This window comes from Beta vulgaris, chromosome 1, assembly GCF_026745355.1.
Source record: "Beta vulgaris subsp. vulgaris cultivar EL10 chromosome 1, EL10.2, whole genome shotgun sequence".
NCBI classification, from domain to species: domain Eukaryota; kingdom Viridiplantae; phylum Streptophyta; class Magnoliopsida; order Caryophyllales; family Amaranthaceae; genus Beta; species Beta vulgaris.
In genome coordinates, this window is record NC_079202.1 from 42,401,878 (window position 1) to 42,426,181 (window position 24,304).

The 24,304-nt window shown below is 38.0% G+C and overlaps 2 protein-coding genes across 2 annotated transcripts; both read left to right on the forward strand.

The window, feature by feature from the left end:
- Window positions 1-3,220: 3,220 nt before the first annotated feature.
- LOC104894572 (uncharacterized) lies at window positions 3,221-7,839 on the forward strand. Its single transcript, XM_010680837.4, has 6 exons — window positions 3,221-3,520; window positions 4,605-4,670; window positions 5,412-5,486; window positions 6,669-6,798; window positions 6,872-6,988; window positions 7,295-7,839. Exons 1-6 carry the CDS (start codon window positions 3,363-3,365, stop codon window positions 7,436-7,438), a joined length of 690 nt encoding a protein of 229 aa, XP_010679139.1. The 5' UTR covers window positions 3,221-3,362; the 3' UTR covers window positions 7,439-7,839.
- A 1,966-nt stretch (window positions 7,840-9,805) lies between these two features.
- Window positions 9,806-10,567, forward strand: LOC104894942 (uncharacterized). The gene has a single exon (XM_010681325.1). It carries the CDS (start codon window positions 9,806-9,808, stop codon window positions 10,565-10,567), a length of 762 nt encoding a protein of 253 aa, XP_010679627.1.
- The last annotated feature ends 13,737 nt before the right edge of the window (window positions 10,568-24,304 follow it).

Sequence of the window (24,304 nt, forward strand, 5' to 3'; positions counted from 1 at the left end):
CCCGGTTCTAAAGATTTAAAACCGAGAAAAATGAAAAGGCAAGGGGAGACAACGAACGAAATTAATATAAATCTCCCAACAGAGCATGATGAAAACAAAAATGAAGAAAAACGTGTTCCAGAAGAAAAGGAACATGAAAGCATAGACAACAATGAAACTTCAATTAATTATGTTTCTACAAAGAGACAATGGAATCGAAAAGATGTTGTCTTGAATGAAATTTTTGCTTACTCGATAGCGTGTTGAAATGACATACGATGAAAATGATGTAGAGCCAAATACAGTTGATGAATCGCCGTAGAAAAGATTGGCCAAAATGGAAAGAGGCAATTCAAGCAGAATTGAGATCACTTGAAAAACGTGAAGTATTCGGTCAAATAACCCAAATACCAAAAGGTGTAAAACCAGTTGGGTACAAATGGGTATTCGTGAGAAAACGAAATGAGAAAAATGAGGTTACTAGATATAAGGCAAGATTAGTAGCCCAAGGCTTCGCAAATGCCAGGGATTGATTATGATGAGACATATTCTCCAGTAGTCGATGCAACTACACTAAGATTTCTGGTAAGTTTATCAGTTTCGAAAGGATTGCAAATGAGATTGATGGATGTAGTGACCGCATATTTGTATGGCTCACTTGACACAGATATTTATATGAAAGTTCCTGAAGGACTAAAACTACCAGAAAATTGCATGCCCAAAGAGATGTTTTCAATAAAATTGAGAAAACACTCTATGGGTTAAAACAATCTGGAAGAATGTGGTATAATCGTCTTAGTGAATACCTATTGAAAGAAGGATTCAAAAATAATCAAATCAGTCCCTGTGTTTTCATTAAGCGATCTAAATCAGGATTCGCATCATTGTTGTATATGTCGATGATTTGAACATTATCGGAACTCCTAGAGAACTTGAAGCGACTGCAAATACTTGATGAAAGAATTTGAGATGAAAGATCTCGGGAAGACAAAATTTTGCCTTGGCTTCAAATGGAACATCTAAGAAATGAGATTTTTGTCCATCAATCAAACTATACAGAAAAAATCTGAAACGTTTTTTCATGGACAAAGCCCACCCAATAAGTTCTCCAATGGTAGTGCGTTCCCTGAATGAGAAAGATGATCCATTCAGCCACGAGAAGAAAACGAAGAATTCTTGGTCCTGAAGTACCATATCTAAGTGCAATTGGTGCTTAATGTACTTGGCTAACAATACTCGACCTGACATAGCTTTTTCAGTAAATTTATTAGCTAGATACAACAATGCACCAACAAAGAGACATTGGAGTGGAGTCAGACACTTATTACGTTATCTTCGAGGAACACAAGATCTCGGATTATTCTATCAGTCGAGACCAAATGCGTCACTCATTGGATATGCAGATGTTGGCTAAGTCTCAATCCGGATATGTATTCACTTATGGAGGTACTGCAATATCTTGGAAATCTACGAAGCAGACTTTGACGACCACATCATCAAATCATGCAGAATTAATTGCTCTTTATGAAGCTGGAAGGGAATGTGTATGGCTAAGGTCAATGATCAAGAATATCCAAGAAGAATGGGGATGGAAACAATAACAACAAATCCAACTATCATCTACGAAGACAATACTGCATGCATCACCCAAGTAAGCGAAGGGTACATCAAAGGAGACAGAACTAAACATTTATACCAAAGCTCTTCTTCACTCATGACCTCCAAAAGGAAGGGACGGTCAACATCCAAAAAATTCAATCATGTGAGAATCTTGCAGATTTATTCACCAAATCCCTTCCGGCGAAGAAATTTGAAGAATTAGTCCGAAAAATTGGAATGCATCATCTTCGTGATATATGCTAGATTCAGGGGGAGTATTATATGCACTGCACTCTTTTTCCCTTCGATCAGGTTTTTATCCCACCGGGTTTTTCATGACAAGGTTTTTAATGAGGCAGTATATCAAAAGCATATAAAACATAGAACCAACACTGACATTCAAGGGGGAGTGTTACAATAGTTGTGACTGTCAGGTTGGAGTACACCAACTTTGACGATGCCCAGCAGCATTCAATGCAATGCTACGTTTTTCTACCGCCCTACTCTACTCTATGTAAACAGTGGTATAATTTACCACTATAAATATGTAAGCGTGAGATTGAGAATTTACACATACGCATCAGATCAAAATACTTCAATATACAAAACTCTCTCTATTTGTATTATCTTATTTCAATATTTCTCACAACACATATCATTTATTGGAGTATACATCATTTTATATGTGTGAAGTTTTGTTACACAATAAATTATAACCTATTCCATTTGTTTTACAGCAATATAAGAAAGTTACTTAAACATAGTACTCCATCCGGAGTTCACTCATGGTACACCCGGGTTTACCATGAGCATGGTACATCTCGGTGTACCATGAGCATGGTACATCCCGGTGTACCATGAGCATGGTACACCCCGAGGTATTTTTGTAATAAATTATAACTTCAGATGCTCATTTGACACCAAATTTGCTCATATGGGCATTTTGCTTATTTACTCATTTGCTCATTTTATAATAAAAGTGTTTGCTCATTTTTTTAAATGAATAGAAATGTTTGCTCATTTATTCATTTTGCACATTCGCTCATTTGGAGAAAATAGTACTCTTGGGTGTACCATGAGCATGGTACACCCAGGTGTACTATAAATATTCTCCTCCATCCGTCCCATAATATAGTGCTTACTTTTCATTTTACACGAGAATTAAGGAAAATGAAAGGAGTAAAGTGATTTCTTGGTACCTTTATCTTGGAACTAACTCTTTACTTTCTTTTGCCTTTAAATAAAAATAAAAAAGCAATAAATGTTCATTGAAATGATGTAAAATAATAACATAAGTGTTATATACAGCAAAAAAAAAAAAGGCTAAATACAACATCTAAAATTATGTCTAACTTAAACATGGTTAATTTAATTTTTTTTAATAATATAATTGCACAATTATTATTCACCCCATAGCAAATTTGAGAAAATAATTTCATTTACCATAAACACTTTTTCCTTTACCGCGTAAGACATATTTTATATTTTTCGAGTTGCAATTATGGAAATGGGGTTCTTTATCATAGATGACCCTCATAAGTATAGGTTAGTCTTTTAATATGTTTTCCTGTATTTAGCCACCTATTTTTTTTTTTTTTTTTTTTTTTTTTTTGGTGTATATAGCACATCCCATGTGAACACTATATTACGAGACAAAGGTAGTAAAATCAATTTTTCCGATATTCAATCTTTCCTCTTCCACCTACTGTCCGACACCATTTGTAGAGGAGGTTTAACGTTTTTAGGGTTTATCTGGTAAATCAGTACAATCAAGACGAAAAAAGATGCAGAGAAAATGTACGTTGCCATTGATGCGCTCACTTCGAAGCTTCAGTAGTAGTAGCAGCAGCAGTGATAAGATAGTCGCTTCAGTACTCTTTGAGAGGCTTCCTGTTGTCATCCCCAAAATCGACCCTCTCGTTTACGCTTTTCAGGAATTCTCGTAAGCCCTAATTTCCCCTACTTTCTATTTTTAATTTTTTAATATTTGAAGTGAAAATGTTGTTTTTATTGTTTCTATGTTTTCGTCAGTCAAGGATCAAATGAGTTGTGAATACAAAAACTGTAACTTGATTGCGGCGGTTCAATAATGATTATGATGAATTACTGATCTGATATATGATGTAGAATTGATGTGTAAGAACAAAATTGGAGCTCTGATTTGTGATTTTTTGGGGGTACATTATAGAAAATCAAGGTGATTATGGAAATATTATGTGACACAGTCCATATTCGAAGAGTTGAAAGATATGGCGTCTTGGAGCTGGTTTATGGTTGAACATTTGACTGTTTAAGCTCAAATGAATACTATTAGTAATGAACGGTTTTGGGAGAGGAAATACTAAAGTAGGATACAGCCACTATACAAAGATATGTTTTAGCTGTTGTAAGTTTGTTTATCTATTATTCTGCTAAAGAGGATTTTTCTAGTCTGTTTACTTGCTTGAAGCATGTATGGGTTCATGCTATACTCCTCGAGTGAGTCTGAACTATTGAAAGATAGGAACAACTATTAGTTCAAACACTGGTATGTAGGACTTTGAGTTGCTTAACAGCTGAAATTGGTATGGTGATTTCCTAGGACACCTTTCATTTCGCTCCTTGACATGTGTCAATTGTACTTGGGCTCTTCATTTTAGCTTCAGGTATCCTTGTCAGATACTCAACAACAACACATGGGTATGGACATTTGACACTTTGATTCGGACCCAAACATGCGTTGTTTTGTTAAATAAGCAAGAATCTGCAGCTCCCCTTTTTAGTACCCTCTCTAACTTATTCCAGAATGAGTTCACTTATGCGTGATCAAAGGATTTGTATCTTCACGTTTCTCGTCTGTGAATTAGTGAATTTGATTTCCTGCCAAGTGCCAGATGTGTTTATTGTTGCAAGGTGTTTCAGGAAATTATGCTAATTAATGTGATATTATTTGCATATACTGTGTATTAGCAGCTTCTTCTGCGTCCAGTTAAGATAATTAATGTTCTACCCCTTTTGGCGATTCTTTCTTGTTTGACTATGTGTAGATTTCGATGGAAGCAGCAATATCAACGTATATATCCTGATGAGTTCTATAAGAAATACGAATCCCGGTAATCTTCTAGATTTATGATATTTGTCTGATGTCCTGCTCATCTGAATGTCCTGAGAATGGATGTGTGTCTCGTAGGATCATCAGGAAATTAGTTGTAGCATTTTGGGGATGTGGAAAAATATTATGTGTATGATGTTGATACAGCGAGTCTATAAGTTCCTTCCTTCATTACATCAAAGCTGACAGATTTGGTGGAACCTAATATTTGTTGTATGCTACATAAAATTGTTCTAAAGAAAATCCAAATATGTCTATCACTATGTTAATCTTTATCAGCCATGATGTTACTCTGATCCCCTGATGGAAGTTGTTATAGAAGCACCTGCCAGTGCAACTGTGCAAGCCTTATCTTGATATTTACTTTTCACTCCTGATAGTATAAGAGATTTCTCATAAAATTGTTATTGTTTTTAGACTGGTTTTATCCTGTCTTGATGTTCTAGTATTGTTGGGAAAATCATGGAAGTGAATTATATCCAGAAGAGATCAGATTGAAGTAGTTTACCATTTTCTTATGTAGTTCTTTGCTAAATTCTATACATAGTTTTAGAAGCATATTATTGTAGCTTGTTAAAACTGTCTATGACCTAATCTAAGCAAATTTATTGTCTGAAACTGTAGCTGGTTACTAGAGAAAGGCTAGGTGCCACTTATACCATATGCATCATCAGTAAGCTGTTTTCTTGTGTATATCCGTTAGTATATCTAGTGTTCATCCTCTGTTTGCATTTTCTGGCAGGGGGAAGGGTGACTATCAAATTGATTATAAACCAGCTTCGCGGATCACTGAAGCTGACAAAACAAATGACAAAAGGTATAAGAATGTGTTTTCTTTTGCATTGGCATTTTCGTATCACTAGTTTTCTGATTCATAAGATCCAACTGGATAGTTTGGCGAAACAAATGTCATCGATCAAGGGTAGAATATAGCTTCGTTGATATTGAAGGGGTTAGGCCACATAAAACCTATCCCCACCCATCTTGCAAGAGCCTCTTTGGAGACTTTAGGGACGTGCTGCTTTTGATGTATAAAATCCAACTAAATTAACCATGATTCCTCATATTTCCAAAGCACAAATTCTTGGGTGTAATTGTTATACCATAATTTATACTTAACAACCCATAAACCACCGCCTCTTTTGTAAAAAAAAAACACACAAATGACATGAATAATTGACAAAATGACATGACATTCATGTCATAATTTGTATAGTCCCTATCATTCTTGTTGGAGTCTATGTCATTATGTATGTCACACAATAAGTTATGGCGTAATATGTTACACCCAAGACGCTCTCTTTTGGAAGGCAAGTTTGAACAAAAACCATTTTACTCTTTTGTATGAAAGAATTACCCATTCAGGTGTACATCACCAATTTAGGGAGACCATGAGTCATCATCTTAAAGTGGTTTTTTCTCTGTTGACCTCTATGATATTGGAATCTTATAGTCTAAAGGGAGCATATTTAGAAGTTTTGGGGTGATGTCGATGTTGTGTTGCATGTTTGACACTTTGACTTTGACTCAAGCAATTTAAGTATATCCTGCAGTCATCGTTTGTGATTCCAGATCACCTAAATTAGGTAGTTCAGTCAACTCGTAAATTATGATATATAACACTCTGATTTGGTCTTCGATATGTTGTAAGAATTGTCACACACATACTGCGGTTAATCAGTTCCAGGGTGAAATTTGTTCATTTATTTTTCAGCTATACTGCAAAGAATAGATAGACAATGGGTGTTTGGGCTAGAATGACGTTAAATGTGCAAATGTGCTTGAATTTAATTATGCTATCATTGCCATTTATTGTCCGCCGTGATCTCAGATTCTGATATTAGTTTTTATTTGCCAAGCCCAAACATCTTTGCTCCTTGCTCCTGTTCAAATTTTCTATTAGTCATATTCCATGTGCAATTTAGTTAAGAGTTTAGAAGAGCTTCAAATAAGATCTTTATCCGAGTAAGCATTAAACCCGTTCCTATGTTCCTTTAAGGTCATTGCAAAGAGCACTTGATCGGAGGCTATTTCTTCTCCTTCATGGAACTTCTTATGGCTCTCCTGACGGGAAGGCTGTATGGCATTTTCCAGAAAAGGTTTACGAGGATGAAGAGACGCTGCGAAAGGTATTAATCTCAGAAAGGGGTCCCCATCTTGTGTCTTTAGGTTATTTTTCTCATAATTTACTGCTCATTGCAGTGTGCGGAGTCTGCTCTACAATCTGTTCTGGGTGACCTTTCACACACATATTTCGTCGGAAATGCACCCATGGGCCATATGGCTGTACAGACAGCTGAAAAAGCAGATCCATTAAAGGTATGTCTCTATCTGCTGCACAGATACATTTGAATCTGTTGTACGTTCAAGCCCTGAAACATAAATTAGGATAATATCCATTCCTTTTTCTAATTTTATATCTTTAAATTGTGACACAAATTTGAGACAAAGATAAATCCCCCCCCCCCCCCCCAAAAAAAACCTACATTCTGTGTTCGTGCAATCTTAACCGTTGATAAAGGACTTGGACGATCCATTTCCTAGAGAATTTAGACAGGATCCCGTCTATTGAAACGCAGAAACAAGATAACTTATCCTTGAGTTTTTTTGTTTTGTTCTTCGCAGAGATTCTTCTTTAAATCACAAGTAATTGCAACGAACAAGTTTAACATTGGTGGATGTGATGATTATGTTTGGGTGACGAAAGATGAACTACTGGAATACTTCCCTGACCAAGCTGAGTACTTGAAGCAGATGATTATTAGTTGAATGGTGATTACTGAAGATTGAGTCAATTTTGTAGACTCCCTTAGCCTTCAACTACTGGAGTGTGTGTATTGTGATTACTTTAGTCTGAAATTCCGGCTAACTTTTGAGGCAACAGCGAATTAAGCTGTTCCAAATTTTGAAGTGCAATCAGCTTTCAGACTTGCCTTAATCGTTTGAGAATAAAATTATTATACCCTGTGTTAGTTGTCTGGGTTTTTGCATCTTGTAACCAATGTAACAATGACAGACACGGTCTGATTGTTCAAATCTGAATTACTTGAGCATTTTATTAGGGGTGAAGCTTTCACAATTCACACTACCATTTGAAAAGGTGATGTAAGGTTTACTGATCTGAATATATGGGGTTTACTAGTATATTGTTGAGGGGTGACTTTTTGCAATATGAAGTATCGTTTAGGATGAGTAGTTTTTTTTTAAGGGATTAAGATGAGTAATTGTTACATTATGAAGATGTTACTTGTCATATTATACAGGATACTGCATGTGTAAATGAATGTGAAAGTGAATGCGTCACATTATGCTTCTATATTTCTTTGAAGGAATAATATGTTTACATCCTTTTCAAAAATGACTCCGAAACTGAACTTCTATATATCACCCCACTGGTACTTAAAATTGGCCCCAAAATATTTGAAATTACATCAATAACTTTTCTCTTTTTTATTATTAAATCACCACCACCACCACCACTCACCTCCTGTTGGCTGCCACCACCACCCACTTACCTCACTCCACCACCCTCCCCTCCATTGAAATTACCTCTCTCTCTCCTTCAACACCATATGCGTACCACCACCCACCTCGCTCCACCACCCTCACCTCCACTTCCTTTGTCGCACACAACCATCACCACTGCAAACCTCTATGCAAAACCTTATGAATTTTTTTTAGAACAGTGAATGTTCGGCCAGGACGTTCGCCCAATGGCCAGAACCACCTGGTCAGACGTTCTTACCATGGAACGAGCGTCTTGGCCGGACGTTCGCTGTTTTACAAAAAAAATCAGAAGGTTTTGTGCGTGGTGGAGTGAGGTGGAGGGAGGTAGGTGATGGTGGTGGAGGATCTGGAAAAGAGGAGAGGTCGCAGGTGGGGGTGGTGGGTGGTGTGGAAAAGAGGAGAGGGAATGGCAGTGGGAAGGTAGGTGGTGGTGGGTGGTGTGAAAAAGAGGAGAAGGTGAAAGGGCAATGGGGAGGTAGGTGGTGGTGGTGGGTGGTGGAAAAGAGAAAAGGCTAAAATGGTCTATAAAAATAAATTTGGGGCGATTTTAAGTAATTTTAGGGTGATGTTTAACAATTCTCCGGCTCAATTTTCTTGGGTTTTAAATAATAGTTTTCGACAATTCGGCCCAACCTGAAATAATGTCAACCAGAAAGCTTTTTGTTAGGGTCAGGTTGAACTTGACGTGATTGACTCGAAATTCTAATTAAATTTTAGTAAAAAATATTTTTAAATGCAAACCCAAAACTTTTTGTACTCTATTGCATCATAGTAGTGTCCATACCTAAGGGTGATAATGAGCCTGACAAGCTCGGTCAAAGCTCGGCTCGAGCTCGGTCTCGGCTCAAGACTTAAACAAGTCGAGCCGAGCTAGGCAAAACTCGGCTAGTAAAGCTCGTGAACAGCTCGATTATTATTTTATACTAAAAAAATATTTTATAATTAAAAAAATATTTTATATTAAAAATATTTATATTAAAAAATTGTTTATATATTAAAAAATTGTTTATATATTAAAAAATTATTTATATATATTAAAAATTATATTAAGTATTTCTTTTAAGATATTAACTACGGTATATAATAGAAGAAAGATAAAAAGAAAAGGTAAAAACAATTAAAAAGAAAACAAATTATAAACGAGCCTAAATGAGCTCAAGAGCTGAGCTCGAGTCGCAAATTCTAATCACGAACTCGAGCCGAGCTCGGCTCCCCCAAACTCCGCGAGCTCACGAGCCGAGGCGAGCCCCTGAAAAGTTAAACGAGCTTGAGCCGAGCCCAGTGCTATTTGGGCTCGGCTCACTCGATAAGCACCCCTATCCATACCCCATAGTGAGCTAGTGTGACTATGTGCTTGAGTAGTTTTTTAAAGAACAAAATGAGTACTAAAATCTTTTTAGCATCGAAGTGAGTACTAAAACCTTTTTAGCAATCAAAGTGAGTACTAAATTTATTACTTATTACCTAATGGCTCGGCATATAAATTAAGAAACGAATATATAACTTTCGAGATTTTGAGTCTCCTTTCTAGCGCTGCGTTAAGTTTGGTTTCCACAGTCATGGGTCTCCATTCTTTCCACTCGAATTTCTGAGCCTTGTGATCTCTATTTGGGATTCTCGTCAGTCGTAATGGCTGATGATATTGCCTTTAAGGTTTCTAATCTTCGTATTACTGTTGAGGAAGATCGAACGATTGTTTTTGAGGGTGACGATCTTGATGAAAATAAGCACGACCTTGCCGCATCATTGGTGGTTAAGATCTTGACTGTTCGTTCATACAATTTTAAGGCGCTAAAAAGAACCCTAAATCAAATATGGGCAATTTCAAAAGGTGCGATTTTTCGTAAAATTGAGAATGATCTATTTGTGGTACACTTTGCGTGTAAACGAGATCGAGACAAAGTTTTGGTTGGAAGGCCTTGGACATTCGACCAGAGCCTGGTTATGCTCCAAGAAATTGACGAAGACATTCAACCTTCAAATATTGCGATGAAGAGTTGCCCCTTCAGGGTTCACCTTTACAACTTACCAATGCGAAACCGATCCGAGAACCATATTCGCATGATAGGAGGATGTATAACGGAAGTTCTTAACTTGGACTTTGATGGTATTATGTGGGATAAATCGGCTCACTTAAAAATACTAGTAGATGTCACTCAATCCCTTAGGAGAGCGCAATGCATAACTATGAAGAATGGCACCACAACTTTGGTTGAAATAAAGTACGAACGTCTGCCGACATTTTACTTTACTTGTGGAGTTATAGGCCACATTGAACGAGATTGCTTGAAGTCTACAGATGATGGAAGAGAGGAAGAGAAACAATGGGGTGCATGGCTTCGAGCTTCGCCACGTAAAAGGAGACAAAGGCTAGAAGAGGAAACAAAGTAATATCAACGTGGGGCTAGAAGGCATTGATTTTTATGGGAATCAAGTGGAGGTTGTAAAGTCTCTAATTCCTCCTGCCATGGTGGCTGAGCATACGAAAATAGTTTAGCAGGCCCAAGTGCCGACGATCAAGAAGACAGCTCGTAGTTTGAACGTAAGTAATGTGTCAGAATTTTTCGACGGCCCCTCAAAACTCAGGTGAACCACAAATTTTTTTTTAGTTGTTGCTGGAGATAGTAGCAATGCTACTAAGTTTAAAAGTAAAAGAATAAAAAATATGTTGTGCCACATGATGACAATTCTTTACTATTACACCCTTGTAATATTTCGAATGGACTTATGACTGGTGAAAAAGGGAAATTGGTGGATAATATGATGATTAATGATGAGATTGAACAAGCAGACTTAGGTGCTAAAAAACAAAAGTTGAGTGTGCATTCTGTTACTGGCAGTGGTAATGACATTGTCGAGGCGGAGTTTGGGACTAACCAACCCCGCCAGGAGTTATGAAAATATTATGTTGGAACTATCAGGGAATGGGTAACCCTTGGACAGTTTGCCAAATGAGGAGACTTTATGAGTCGTATACCCCCGGCATATTTTTTGTGTCAAAAACAAAGGTTACAAAAAATATTGTGGAGTAAAAAGAGGAGAGTTTGGGGTTTTCCAATGCTTATGGTGTGTCGAGTGTGGGGAGGTATTTGCATTTTTTTGGAAGGACGAGACTATTTCTTTCACTTTGGTTTCGTTTTTCTAGAATCATATTTGTGGCGATGTTGTTAGTAGGGGTGATAAAACTTGGAGATTTGTGGGGATCTACGGATGGCCGGAGGAGGAAAATAAACAAAAAACATGGACGTTGATTAATAAGCTTTGTGAGGAGTATCATGGGCCGATTGTTTTGGGTGGTGATTTTAATGAAATTTTGAGTTACGATGAGAAGGAGGGGGGCTCGAACAGAGATAGGAGGGCTATGGATCGGAGTGTTTTCGTGATGTGATGGCGAGTTGTAGGTTGGGTGAGCTGCGGTTTGTGGGGGCAGTGGTATACTTGGGAGAGGGCTCGAAGTCCGGAGACGAGAATTAGAAAGAGACTTGATCGATTTATAATATCTCGTGGTTGGTTGTAGTTGTTCCCCGAGGCTTTCATCGAGCATTCGGTAAGATACAACTCGGATCATGTTGCGGTAGTGTTAAAAGAAAGTGCTAGTAGCGAGGGAACGAGTGAGGGGTAATCGTGGCTTTTTGGATTTGAGACTGGGTGGTTGTTAAATGAGACTCGTGAAGAGGTAGTGAAGAATGCTTGGGGTAAAACGGAAGGTGAGCACATTACTAAGAGATTGGGTGCGGTGGCGGGAGATTTGCAAGGGTGGAGTAAGAAGAGCTTCGGGAATTTAAAAAGCAAATTGCTCGAGTTGAGAAAAAGCTTCATGAGGCACAGAGTGGTCCGACTTCGAGGGAGAATTGTGAACTTTGTGTGCTTTGGAGAGTGAGCTTGATGTTTTACATGCTAAAAATGAGGCTTCCTGGTACCTGCGTTCGAGAGTTGCGGAAGTAAAGGATGGGGACAGAAACACTGCCTATTTCCATCATAAGGCGTCTCAGAGGAAAAAGAGGAACTATATTCATGGCGTCAAGGATAGAGATGGCGTGTGGCAAACGGAGGAAGAGAACATCGAGAGGGAGGTGGATCGATACTTTGACACGATTTTCACCTCATCCGAGCCATCTGGAGATAATTTGCATGAAGTTTTGAAGCATGTGAGATCTTTTGTGACCCAAGAATACAATGAGATTTTGATTCGCCCATACACAAAAGAGGAGATTGATGTTGCATTGAGTGAGATGCACCCTTTGTAAGGCTCCCGGGCCTGATGGGATGCATGCTATTTTTTTATCAGAGGTTCTGGCATATCTTTGGAGATGAGGTATGTACTTATATTCGCAATATTTTACATAACGTTGCTTGCCCAGGAGATGTTAATTGTACTAATATTGCTCTTATTCCAAAAGTGAAATCTCCTATTGGTGTTTCTGAGTTTAGGCCTATCAATTTATGTAATGTATTGTACAAATAGCTTCTAAAGCTCTTGTTCTGAAGCTCAAACAAATTTCTCCCTGCAATTGTAACTGTGAATCAAAGTGCTTTTGTCCATGGAAGAATGATTTCGGATAACTCTCTCATTGCTCTGTACGTAGATCTTTCATACAATGAAGAAGAGGAATAATAGCAGGAAAGGCTTGATTGGGATGAAACTTGACATGAGTAAAGCCTACGATAGAGTGGAGTGGGGTTTTCTCAGGAAGCTCCTACTGACAATGAGTTTTGATGGAAGATGGGTTAATCTGGTGATGAGATGTGTTTCAACAGTTTCGTATTCCTTCATTATTAATGGAAGAGTATGTGATTATGTGACTCCCTCTAGAGGATGCGCCAGGGTGATCCTTTAACTCCGTTCCTGTTTATCTTGGTTGCTGATGTATTTTCTCAGATGATTTAACAAAAGGTGGCTAAGAAAGAAATTCATGGTGTTAAAGTAAGCCGGAATGTTCCAGAAATCTCTCACCTTCTTTTTGCAGATGACAGTCTTCACTTTTTCAAGGCTACCCGACAGGAATGCTTGACAATAGTTAATATTCTCAACAAATATGAAGCATCATCTAGGTAGAAAATTAATTATGAAAAGTCGAAAGTATCCTTTAGTAGTTGTATAAGCTCTGAGAAAAAAGAAAAATTGATTAATCTTCTCCATATGAGGCAAGTTGACATACACCATAAGTATCTTGGTATTCCATCTATCTGTGGGAGATCTAGAAAGTGATTTTTCGGGAACTTTTAGATAGAATGTGGAAGAAGTTGAGGGGTTGGAAAGAAAAGTTGTTGTCAAGAGCTGGGAAAGAGGTTCTCATCAAGGCTGTTATCCAAGCATTGCCTACATAACTGATGGGAGTTTACAAGCTTCATGTTGCTGTTATACAAGAAATCCACTCTGCTATGGCTCGATTTTGGTGGGGAGGGAAAGGGGATGACGGAAAATGCATTGGCTAAGTTGGGAGAAAATGTGTAAACCCAAGTGTATAGGGGGTATGGGATTTAAGGACCTTTGCGGTTTTTAATGATGCTTTGTTGGGTAAACAAGTTTGGCAATTATTACATTACAAAAAGTCACTTTTGAGCCGGGTAATGAGTGCCAAGTATTATCCTCATGGTGATGTTTGTCAAGCGAGGTTAGCATGTTCGAATAGCTATTCGTGGCGGAGTATTTGGGGTGCGAAGAGTTTGGTGTTGGAAGGTTTGATTTGGAGGGTTGGAGACGACATGAAAATTGACATATGAAGCGCACCATGGTGGGGGACGAAGGAGGTAGATTCACCAAGAGTGCTCGAGTGGAGGGACTAGAAGTGGTGGGGGATTTAATGAATGTTGAAAGAACGGAGTGGAATATGAAAGTTATTGAGAGACTTTTCAATGAACGAGACCAACATTGTATTATGGTGATCCCTTTAAGTGCTAGATGTTTACAAGACGAATTAACTTGAGCGTACTCTAAGGATGACATTTATTCGGTGAAAATCGCTTATATGTTGGGTAAAGGTGGGAACCTGGATGATTTTCATAGAGTGTTGAATATATTTGTTGAGCTTGAATGTGTCGCCTAAGGAACGCCACTTCATGTGACATGCTTGCACAAGCTTACTCCCGGGACGGGATGTGCTTAAGCGACGCCACCTCGCTGAAGAAGCATGTTCCCTTTGCTGTGTTAGAGAGGATGAGACACAACTACATTTATTCTATCGCTGCCCGATGTCTCTAAAGTTGTGGGAAGAGCTGGGTAGTTACATGTTATTGCAAGGGGTGGAAAATGAAGCCATGTGTGATACCCTCGTCAGATGGAGTGAGGTGGATGCAAATGTAGTTCAAAAGGGCTGTTATATCCTTTGGAATGTTTGGGCCGAAAGAAACAAGAAAGTCTTTGAGAATACAAGCACCCTTCCACTGTTGTGTGCCAGAGAATTATGAGACAAGTTGATGAATTTAATCAATATGCTGTGAGGATTTATGATGGAGTGCGACCCACTTCAGCTCCGAGCCCAGCCCGATGGTATGCTCCCCCTGCTGGCGCTATCAAATTGAACATGGATGCAAACTTGGTCGATGTAGGATGGGTGAGACTTGGTGTGATAGCCTGCAACTCGTAAGGTAAGGTGTGCTTCGCTGCAACTAGGCGTGTGCGTGCCTACTGGCCTCCCAAGGTAGCAGAATGTAAGACCATTCATATGGCAACCGGTTTAGCCAAAGCTCATAGTTATGGCGATGTGATTTTTGAGTCCGACTCTCTAGTAGCTACGAAAAGATTAACATAAGCAGCAATTTTCTTCTCAGCTTTGGATGCAATACTTGAGGACATTCTTTCTATGTGTAATGCCTTTTCTTCTATTTCATTTTCTAATGTTAAAAGGGATGGAAATATTGATGCCCATAACCTCGCTAGAGCTGTTCCGTTTGGTGTTGAGCAATGTTGGGAGCGTCATTGTCCTAGTGTTGTAACACCTTATGTACTTATGGATACTTTGTTCCTTGATTAATGCACTTCTTTTTAGACCTGGCAATCGGACAATTCAAATCGGATTCGGACCGGATCAATTCAGATCAGACCATTTTCGGATCAAGTTATGTTCGGACCGGGTTCGGACCGGACCGGACCATTTCGGATCGGGCCAAAATTCGGATTAGGTTTCGCATCATGATCGGATTGGGATGCTTTTCGGATCGGACGGTTGTGGGTCGGATGATGGATTGTCTCACCTTTATTATGTATGGAGTTGTTACTCCTTAACTGGTCTCATGGTTTCTTTGACTATGAGCTTTTGTTATGTATATATGGAACTGCCACTCTTTGTGCTTTCTAAAGGCATACATAACTAATTTGCATAGTCAGAACTTGTGCTAAAGAGTACTTGTGATAATCGTTTTTTTGAAACGGGTTAATTTCGGGTACTTCGAATCAAAGCCTAATGGAAGCCAATAATTTCTTATTGCTTTAGATCGAGTTACCTTTGAATCGGGTTGATTTCGGATCGGGCAAGATCATATCGTATCATTCGGATTTCGGATGAGTTTCGGATCAAGATTATTTCGGACCGGATTCGGACCGAACCGGACCATTTTGGATTCGGACCAAGGTTCGGACCCAGATCGGACCACGGATCGGATTTTCGGATCAGGACCAACTTTGCCAGGTCTACTTCTTTTTCACCTCAAAAAAATAAATAAATTAAGAAACGAATAAAGTAATGAAAATGAGACCACATGTCCATAAAATTAGGGGTGTAAGTGGATTGGACTGGATTGGATTTTGCCAAATTCAAATCTAGCCTAAAGTTTTTTGGACTCCAGAAATTGAGTCCAAGTCCGATCCAAATATTTTTTGAGTCCAGTCTAGTCTGATAATTTTTTCTTGAGTCTGAATTCAGTCCAGTCTAGTTCGATTATTGTATTAATTTCTTCCTCCAATTTAGATTCAATGGTTCACAATGTTTTCTCATAATTGAATAAGCTCATTATATCCCTTACATAAAATAAGACACATACATATATTATGTTATATATATAAATAATAAATATATATACATAATATATATAAATATTAAATATACATACATTATATATATAAATATTTTTAGAAATTGTAACCAGTGAATGGAATAACCATGAGTCCCTTTCATTCTACCCAAAAAAAAATATTTAGAAATTGTCAATGAGAAATACAGGAACAATAAAAGGAGGAAGTAATAGTTATACATTTGTAATCTATAAAAAGATGAAGAGAGAGAAAGCTAGAGAGAGAAAGAGAAAGCGAAAAAGAGCGAAAAAAAAAAGAGAAAGCCCCTTCAGTTTCCTTCCGAAACCCTACTTTTCCAGCGAAAGTTTCTGCAATTTTCGCCCTTTAATGATTGCTTCTGTACTTCCAATGTTAATTATCAAAGTAAATCCTTCTCTTGTCGAATCAATTGTTCTAAGAGAGAGGCGTGTTGGCAAAATTGCCTAGTAGTGTTGATTAGGTCTACGAAAGTTAGAGTGATTAATAGAGTTAATTCATATCTACCCTATGTTCATAGGGTTAATTCTCAATTAGAGCTATGGTTTATAGCCTCTAATGATGATAGCCAGGCTGGAATTGCTTTTCTTATTCTGATTTGGCTCTTTCTAGGGTTTCCTGTGAGAATTGGGGCTTTCTATTGGGTGAGTGTTTTCAGTGCATTTATTAATTGGCAGAGAAGTGGAGTGGTGTGTGAGTTTAAGGTGCCTTTTGTGGTGTTGTCATTCATTACAATTGTAGGGGTCCTCTTAATTCTCTTCGAGTTTTGGCGTGCTGTTCATCAATCTCTCAGAAATTCACTCCATACTGGCAACCTAGCATTTATGGCGATGGTAAGTAACATTAATCAGTTATTTGAGCAGATTTGTGCTTGTGCTGGCTCCGGTATTAACTACTATATAAACCCTAAGAAGGTGAGTTTTTTAACCACTTCTCTTCTCCATCTCTTTCCTATATTCTGGTACTGTAGTCTTTCTTTTCTTTGGCTCTCTCTAATTCTTTCCCAAGTTTTATTTCTTATTTTGGCTATGAATTTTAAAGCTGCTGTGCTCGAATCAGGGACTCTGCAGACAAATGAGACCCAGTCTCAGGAGTCTCTTAGAACCCCTGATGAGAGTTTGTCCTTTAAAAATGGTTCTAATGCTGGTCTGGCTGATAATGATGCTCCTGATCCTCCATTTGATGCTGCCTATCCTGAGCCAGTTGTAGTGGATGAACTTGCTCAGGTTCAGGAAGATATCAAGGAGCTTTCTAAGTCTTGTCTGATAGGTAAGATGCTGGGTGAACCTCTAGATGTTCGCAATATAATTTCTCGCACTAAATCTGAGTGGAAGTTTGTTAAGGGAGATATTGATTTTTTAGAAATGGGTAACCATTGGATTCTGTTAAAATTTGCTAACCCTAATGATGTGGATATTGTATGGGCTGAGAGACCTTGGCATGTCCAAGGGGATCTCTTTGTGCTTCAGGCTTGGAGACCTAATTTTGATCCTTTTCTTGAAGAGATCAAATGGGTTGATCTTTGGGTTCGTATTCCTCGATTTCCAACTGAGTTACTTAATTATGAATCTTTGGCTAACTTATTTGCTGCTAACAATGTTGGTGTGTTAGTTAAGTTGGATTCGAACTCTTTGTTAAGGAATAAAATAAGGTTTGCTAGAGCTTGTATTAGGGTTGATATCACTGAACCTCTATTAGAATATGCTGAATTAATTCGTGCTGGTGGGCATAAATGTGGCTATGTGATTTGGTATGAAGATTTTAGTGCTGGTTATTCCTTCTGTGGTATTGAAGATCATACTATAGATGTTTGCTCCCTGTTACATGCTCCCAAAAAAGAGATTACTGTGTCCCTTCTGAAAAGTCCTAAACAAAAGCATTTAGTTGAGATCCTTTCTCTGGCTAATAGGTCAGCTCACCTTGCTACCAGGGCTGTGGAAGCCAATGTGGTGCAAGCTAAACCTAAGTCAGTGTATAGGCATGCTAAATCTTCTGTCCCTATGAAGTCTGGTGGTTTTAATAATCTTGGTTCTAAATTTGGTAAGAAAAAGGATATGGGTATTGTGTTTAAAGATCCTGTTGTAAAGAAGGTTAATGCTGCTAATGCTCCTGTTCATGGTAAAGGGAAAGGTAAGGCACTTGTCTTTGCTTCTGCTCCCCAGTATGGTAGTTTGTCTGACTCTGATGATGATGCTGTTAATGAGGCCTTCCCTCCTATATTACCTTCCTCTGTTGCTTTCCAAGCTGCTCTGGTAGACTTCTCCTCCAAGGAGACAGGTGAGGGTGTAGGTTGTGAACTTGCTCCACCCACTGGTGCTGATATTGAGCTGTCTCCCATGCCACTTCAGGTTGTTTATCCAGGTGAGTTTTTTCAAGGTAACCAGTTTGGCCCTTTGGTTCATTTAACTGAGCAGCAGTTTGGGGGTTATTCTATGTTTGAATCTGATGTGGAGAATGACACTATGATTCTTCATGATGAAGATAGGGCCTGTGATGATATTCCTGTTAATCTAAATCCTCTTTCCACTCTATTGATTCAGCTAGCTCTATTGTTAGGCTTATCAGTACTTTGGGTGTTGAGCAGGATCCTCCTATGGAACCCACCTCTCTTTCTAGCGTTGTTAAGAGGAGGAAAGGTAATAGTGAGGATGACTCGGCTTCTTCAGGTCTGAAGAGATCTAAAGCCTAAATGTTTTATGGTAGCTGTTAATCAATTTTTTGGGATGTCAGTGTGTATAAATTATGGTAGGATGGCTTGTTGGTTCAATTGGGGGTCTGATGTTATGAAGGCATTAAAATTGATCAAGTTTTTGTGGTTTGTAAATAGTTTTGTCTTTATAATGCTATGGGAAACCTTTTATCTAAGTCTTGGTAGGTGCTTGAGGAGATGGAGGATAGGCTTCTCATATTTTGTAACTTCCCTCGCTGCTAGTTGGTGTGATGGCATCCAAGTTAATATTTTGCTCCAGATGTGTTGCTGGTTTTGGCCCTTTGTTAACGGGCAATTAGTGATTGTAAGCTTTTGTAATCTTTCTATTGTAATCCAAGTAGTCGATTATAAAGCTCTTTGTTTTAATGTTAAAAGTGGTTTTAAGCCTTTGATGTGTGTTTGTTGGTTTCATTTTGAGACCAATTGTTTAGTTGTTATTTTAATTTGTTCATCTTTGTTATTGTAATAAGAGACTTGTCTTGTCTCACCCGTAGCTTTCTAGTGATTTGTATGTCGTTGTTCAAGCTGGGTTGGTTTTCTCATCTGAAGAGCAAAGTGTATGTTAGTTCATTCATATTTGATTATCAGTTAGTGTCTTTAGGTTTCGGTTCGAGTAGATTTGATGGATTCGTTAAATGAATATTAGTTTTTGGAATATTAGGGGGTGTAGAAGGCATCTTGCCATGGAAGAAGTAAAAGATTTTAGTTTAGCTAATAAAGTTCAAATTATGATGTTATGTGAAACAAAGGCTCAAATTCCCCCGGGGGAGGGATGTGTTAGATATTGTGGTTTTCAGCATTTTGACTATCTTCCTTCTTTGGGGTTGGCGGGTGGTATTTGGTTGTTCTGGAAAGATAATGCGTCCAATCCCTTTACTCTTTCAGTGCTTCATAAAAATGAGAGGTTTTTAGCTTGCAATATTAGTCTCTTATCTATGGATTGCTCTTTTGTGGCAATCTTTTTATATGCCCCCCCGAATTATGCGCTTAAGCAAGCTTTTTGGGAGGATTTAATTGAGTACATTAAGACTCTGGATAGTCCATTCCTCTTACTGGGAGATTTTAATGAGCTTAGCTCACGGGAGGATAAGCAAGGGGGATCTGCTTTTCAATTTTCTCGTTTAACACTTATGAATCTTTTGTTTGACTCTATAGAATGTGTTGAACTACCTTTTGAAGGTAGTAATTTTACATGGAGAAAAAAAGTTCATGGACCTAATAACATTCTAGAACGATTAGATAAAGGGGTAGTTAGCATTGACTGGTTAAGTTTATTTCCAGATGTCAAATTATTCAACCATAATTTCTCTTCGTCTGACCATTGCCAAGTTTCGTTATCTTTAAAAGTAAGGCAATCTAGAAAAGCGCCTCCATTTAAGTTTAATAAACTCTGGACTACTCGCAAAGATTTTGACTGTTTAGTTAAGAAAACCTGGTGTACGCGTTTTCAAGGATCTTTTATGTACTGTCTTACTAAGAAATGTAAACTTCTTAAAGAATGGGCAAAATGTTGGTCTACTACGAGATTTGGTAATATTTTTAGGCAACTTAGGATAGTGGAAGCTAGGTTGAAGACCATTCAAAGTGAGTTAAGCTTAAAGGAGGATTGTCCCCACCTAATGTCGCTTCAGAGTAAGTTTCTAGCGAAACAGGCTAAGTTACTTCATTTTCAAGATATTCATTGGAAGGTTAAGGCAAAGTCAAATCACATTAAATTGAGTGATGCCAATACTAAGTATTATCACTCATGTGCTACTATTAGGAAAAATAGGAATCTCCTTAATTCTATTCAAGACCCTCAAGGGCTAGTGGTTTCTCACCAGGTAAGGATTGAAGAATGTTTTACTGCAGCTTTTAAACAGCGTTTCACTTCTAATAATAGTTGTGCGTTCGATATTAATAAGGATTTTGATCTTCTAACTGAAATTATCTCCGATGAAGATAATGTCTATTTATGTAGAGAGGTTACCTATGAAGAGGTTAAAGAAGCTACCTTTGATTTAGCTCCTAATAAAGCTCCTGGCCCCGATGGTTATCCACCTTTCTTTTTTCAGAAATATTGGTCCCTGGTAGGTAATTCGGTTTTTAGAGCAATAAAAGCATTTTTTCATTCAGGAAAGATACTAAAAGAAATTAATCATACTTTTATTACTTTGATTCCCAAAATCGATAACCCTGCTAATCCTAATCATTTTAGGCCAATTAGTTTGTGCTCGACTATTTACAAGATCCTTGCAAAAATTCTAGCTAATAGGTTGAAGGTGGTGCTGGGAAAAATTATTCATCCCCTTCAAGGGGCTTTTGTCCCGGAGAGATTGATTCAAGATAATGTGCTTCTAGCGCATGAAGTTTTTCACTCCATTAAGAATAAGAAAGGGGTGTCTGGGTGGCTAGCCATTAAACTGGATATGGAAAAAGCATATGATAGGTTAGAATGGGATTATATTTTCACTACCCTAGGTAAATTAGGATTTTGTGCTCGGTGGGTAGAGTGGTTAAGACAGTGTATTACTACGGTCTCTTTCTCAGTTTTAGTTAATGGAATTCCGGGTGAAACTTTTAGTCCGCAAAGAGGAATCCGTCAAGTAGATCCCTTATCGCCGTATATTTTCATATTATGTGCGGAAATATTGGCTAGGGAGTTACAGCATGCTAGCCTGACTGGAACTAAATCTTTAGGTGTCACTTTAGGCCATTCGGGAGTCAAAATTCCGTTCTTAACATTTGCTGATGATACGATGATTTTTGCCAAAGCGTCGGAGGATAGCTGTCGTACTATCAAATCTGTTCTAGATAAGTACTGCACTATGTCAGGTCAATTAGTAAATTTTCATAAGTCGGCGTTCCAGTGTACTCAAAATGTGTCTGAGAGCTTTTCTGCAAATTTTGCTGAAATACTGCAAATGGATAAATCTTTTTCATTGGGTAAGTATCTGGGGTGCCCAATTATAGATTCAAAAGTTACTAATGCTACTTTTTCTGATCTTCAAGAAAAAGTGTCGTCCCAGTTGACTAAATGGAAAGCGAATTCTCTGTCTCAAGCTGGGCGAACAATATTAGTTCAGTCTAATTTAGCTACGAAAGCTAATTACCAAATGCAAAGTTTCTCTTTGCCTCCCACTATCCTTTCATCCCTTGATAAGTGCTATCACAATTTTTTTTGGAATAAAGCTTCTGAAGCTAAGTCACCAAACTTGATTGGGTGGGATAAGGTTTGTAGTCCTAAAAATTTTGGTGGTTTCGGTCTTCGAAAAGCGAAGATTACTAACAATGCTCTTCAATTTAAACTTTTATGAAAGATTCTGGACTCTCCGGATAATCTCTAGGTTCAATTAGTCCAAAGAAAATATCAAAAGAATGAAGATTTATTTACATATAAAACTAAAGCTAATGTATCTTGGCAATGGAGAAGACTTATGAATCTTCGCAGCGCCTTTAGGAAGGGTTTGCGGTTGATAGTTGGGAATGGGGAGAGTATTTCCTTTTGGTTTGATAATTGGATTTTTAAGAATGCTTTGGCTGAAAGTTGTAATATCCCTAATGGGTCGGAGGATTTAAAAGTTAGCTACTTTATTACTCATGATGGACAGTGGAATGTTTCGTTGCTTAGGCAGTTTGTTCCCCTGTAAATTTCTAACTCTGTAGCAATGTACTTTCTCCCGAGCAATGTGTGTAACGATAAAATGGTGTGGGGCCTTGCTCCTGATGGTAAGTATTCAGTTAAGTCTGGGGTGGATCTGCTGCAAGGCTTTAGTAGTCAGCAGATTGCTCCTTCGCCGTTTGGGTGGATTTGGAAGTTGAATATCCCCCCAAAGATTAAATTTTTCCTTTGGAAATTATGTCATAATGGGCTCCCTACTAAGAAAAGATTAGAGTTAAGCCATGTTTTCCTTCCGATGGAGTGTGTTTTTTGTAATCACCACTCGGAAGATGTAGCGCATTTATTTTCTAAATGCCCTTTTATGATTGATGTCTTTGCGGAACTTCATGGGTTGATGAATTGGCCTACCTCGCCTATAATTGAGGATGGTGTTTCCTTTCAAAAAAATTTTCTATCCTTAAAAACTTCCTTCTCGATGTCTCAAGTGGAGTGCTTGGCTATTGGGTGGTGGTTTGTGTGGTATGCGCGAAATGGGGTTATTTTTCGGCAGGATTCGTCTTCCCCTCAAAAGGTTAGTCTTATGGTCAAAGCTTTTGTGCATAATCTTTCGGTTTCAGGCTCGGTGGTGGCGAAAGTGGATTCTAGTATTTCGCTCCCTGCTAGGAAGAAAAGAGAGGGGAATATAAGGGATCAGGTTGTTTGGACCCCTCCTTCGGCTGATTATTTTAAGCTAAATTTTGATGGGTCAAAGCTGGCAAGTGGACAAGCGGCCTTTGGGTTTGTTATTCGCGATTCTGAAGGTTTAGTTAGGTTGTGTGGTGCTGGGAATTTAGATGAAGATGCTTCTATTTTAGAGCAGAGGCTAGGGGTCTCCGGGAAGGTCTTAGAGGGGCTAGGTCTCTTGAGATTGTCAAACTTATGGTGGAAGGTGACAATTTGGCAGTTATTAATGCAATTAAACAGATTTGGAAGATCCCTTGGATGATCCATTCTATTATAGTCGACACAACTAAAGATTTGGGTCAGTTTGAAGATGTGCAAGTTAGTCATGGTTTTAGGGAAGCTAATGCAGCAGCCAACTGGATGGCTCATCGTGGTCATTCGACGTCTACCACGACCTACTGGTTTGATGTTCCTGATTTATCTTTCGCTGTAATCATCCGCAAGGATGCTTTAGAGCATGAGCAATGGGGTTGGTTTTGGTTGGTCTAGCAAAAAGTAAAGCTAGCTTTACTTAACTTTACTATTGGAGCAATTGGCCCTTGGAGTTGGTTGGTCTCGAATTTTAGACCAACCATGTCTTGGATGTTGTGCATAACAACAAATGGGGTGTTGCCATATGTATTAATATTGCTTTATTGTTGCTGTTTTTTTTTTACAAGATTGTTTTTTTGTTTTAAAGTAAATAAAATCAGCTTATAATTTTTTTAAAAAAATTACATTACAACTATAAAAAAAATTATCTATAAATTGAGCCTAAATTTGATATATTTTATCATATTTTTTCACAACCTACTTTTCTTTCTAATAACTTTCTCCTACTTGAAATTATTCAAAATATATATAAATTAATTAATATATCACTAATTAAAACATGAATAAAAATTATCTACTCTATATAAGAATAAGAACATTTTCAATAGAAAGGGAGTATATGATGGAGTATACCAAAAGTAAGAGAGGGAATTAGAAAAGCCAAGTAGAACTAGTCTAGCCATTGTGAGAAAAAAAAAAGATGAGTTGGTGGGATGTGAGGTGTAAGAAGGAGGAAAGGAGAGAGAATGAAAAAACTACAAAGACCAACAAAAACCCACCCACCCATTGTAAATG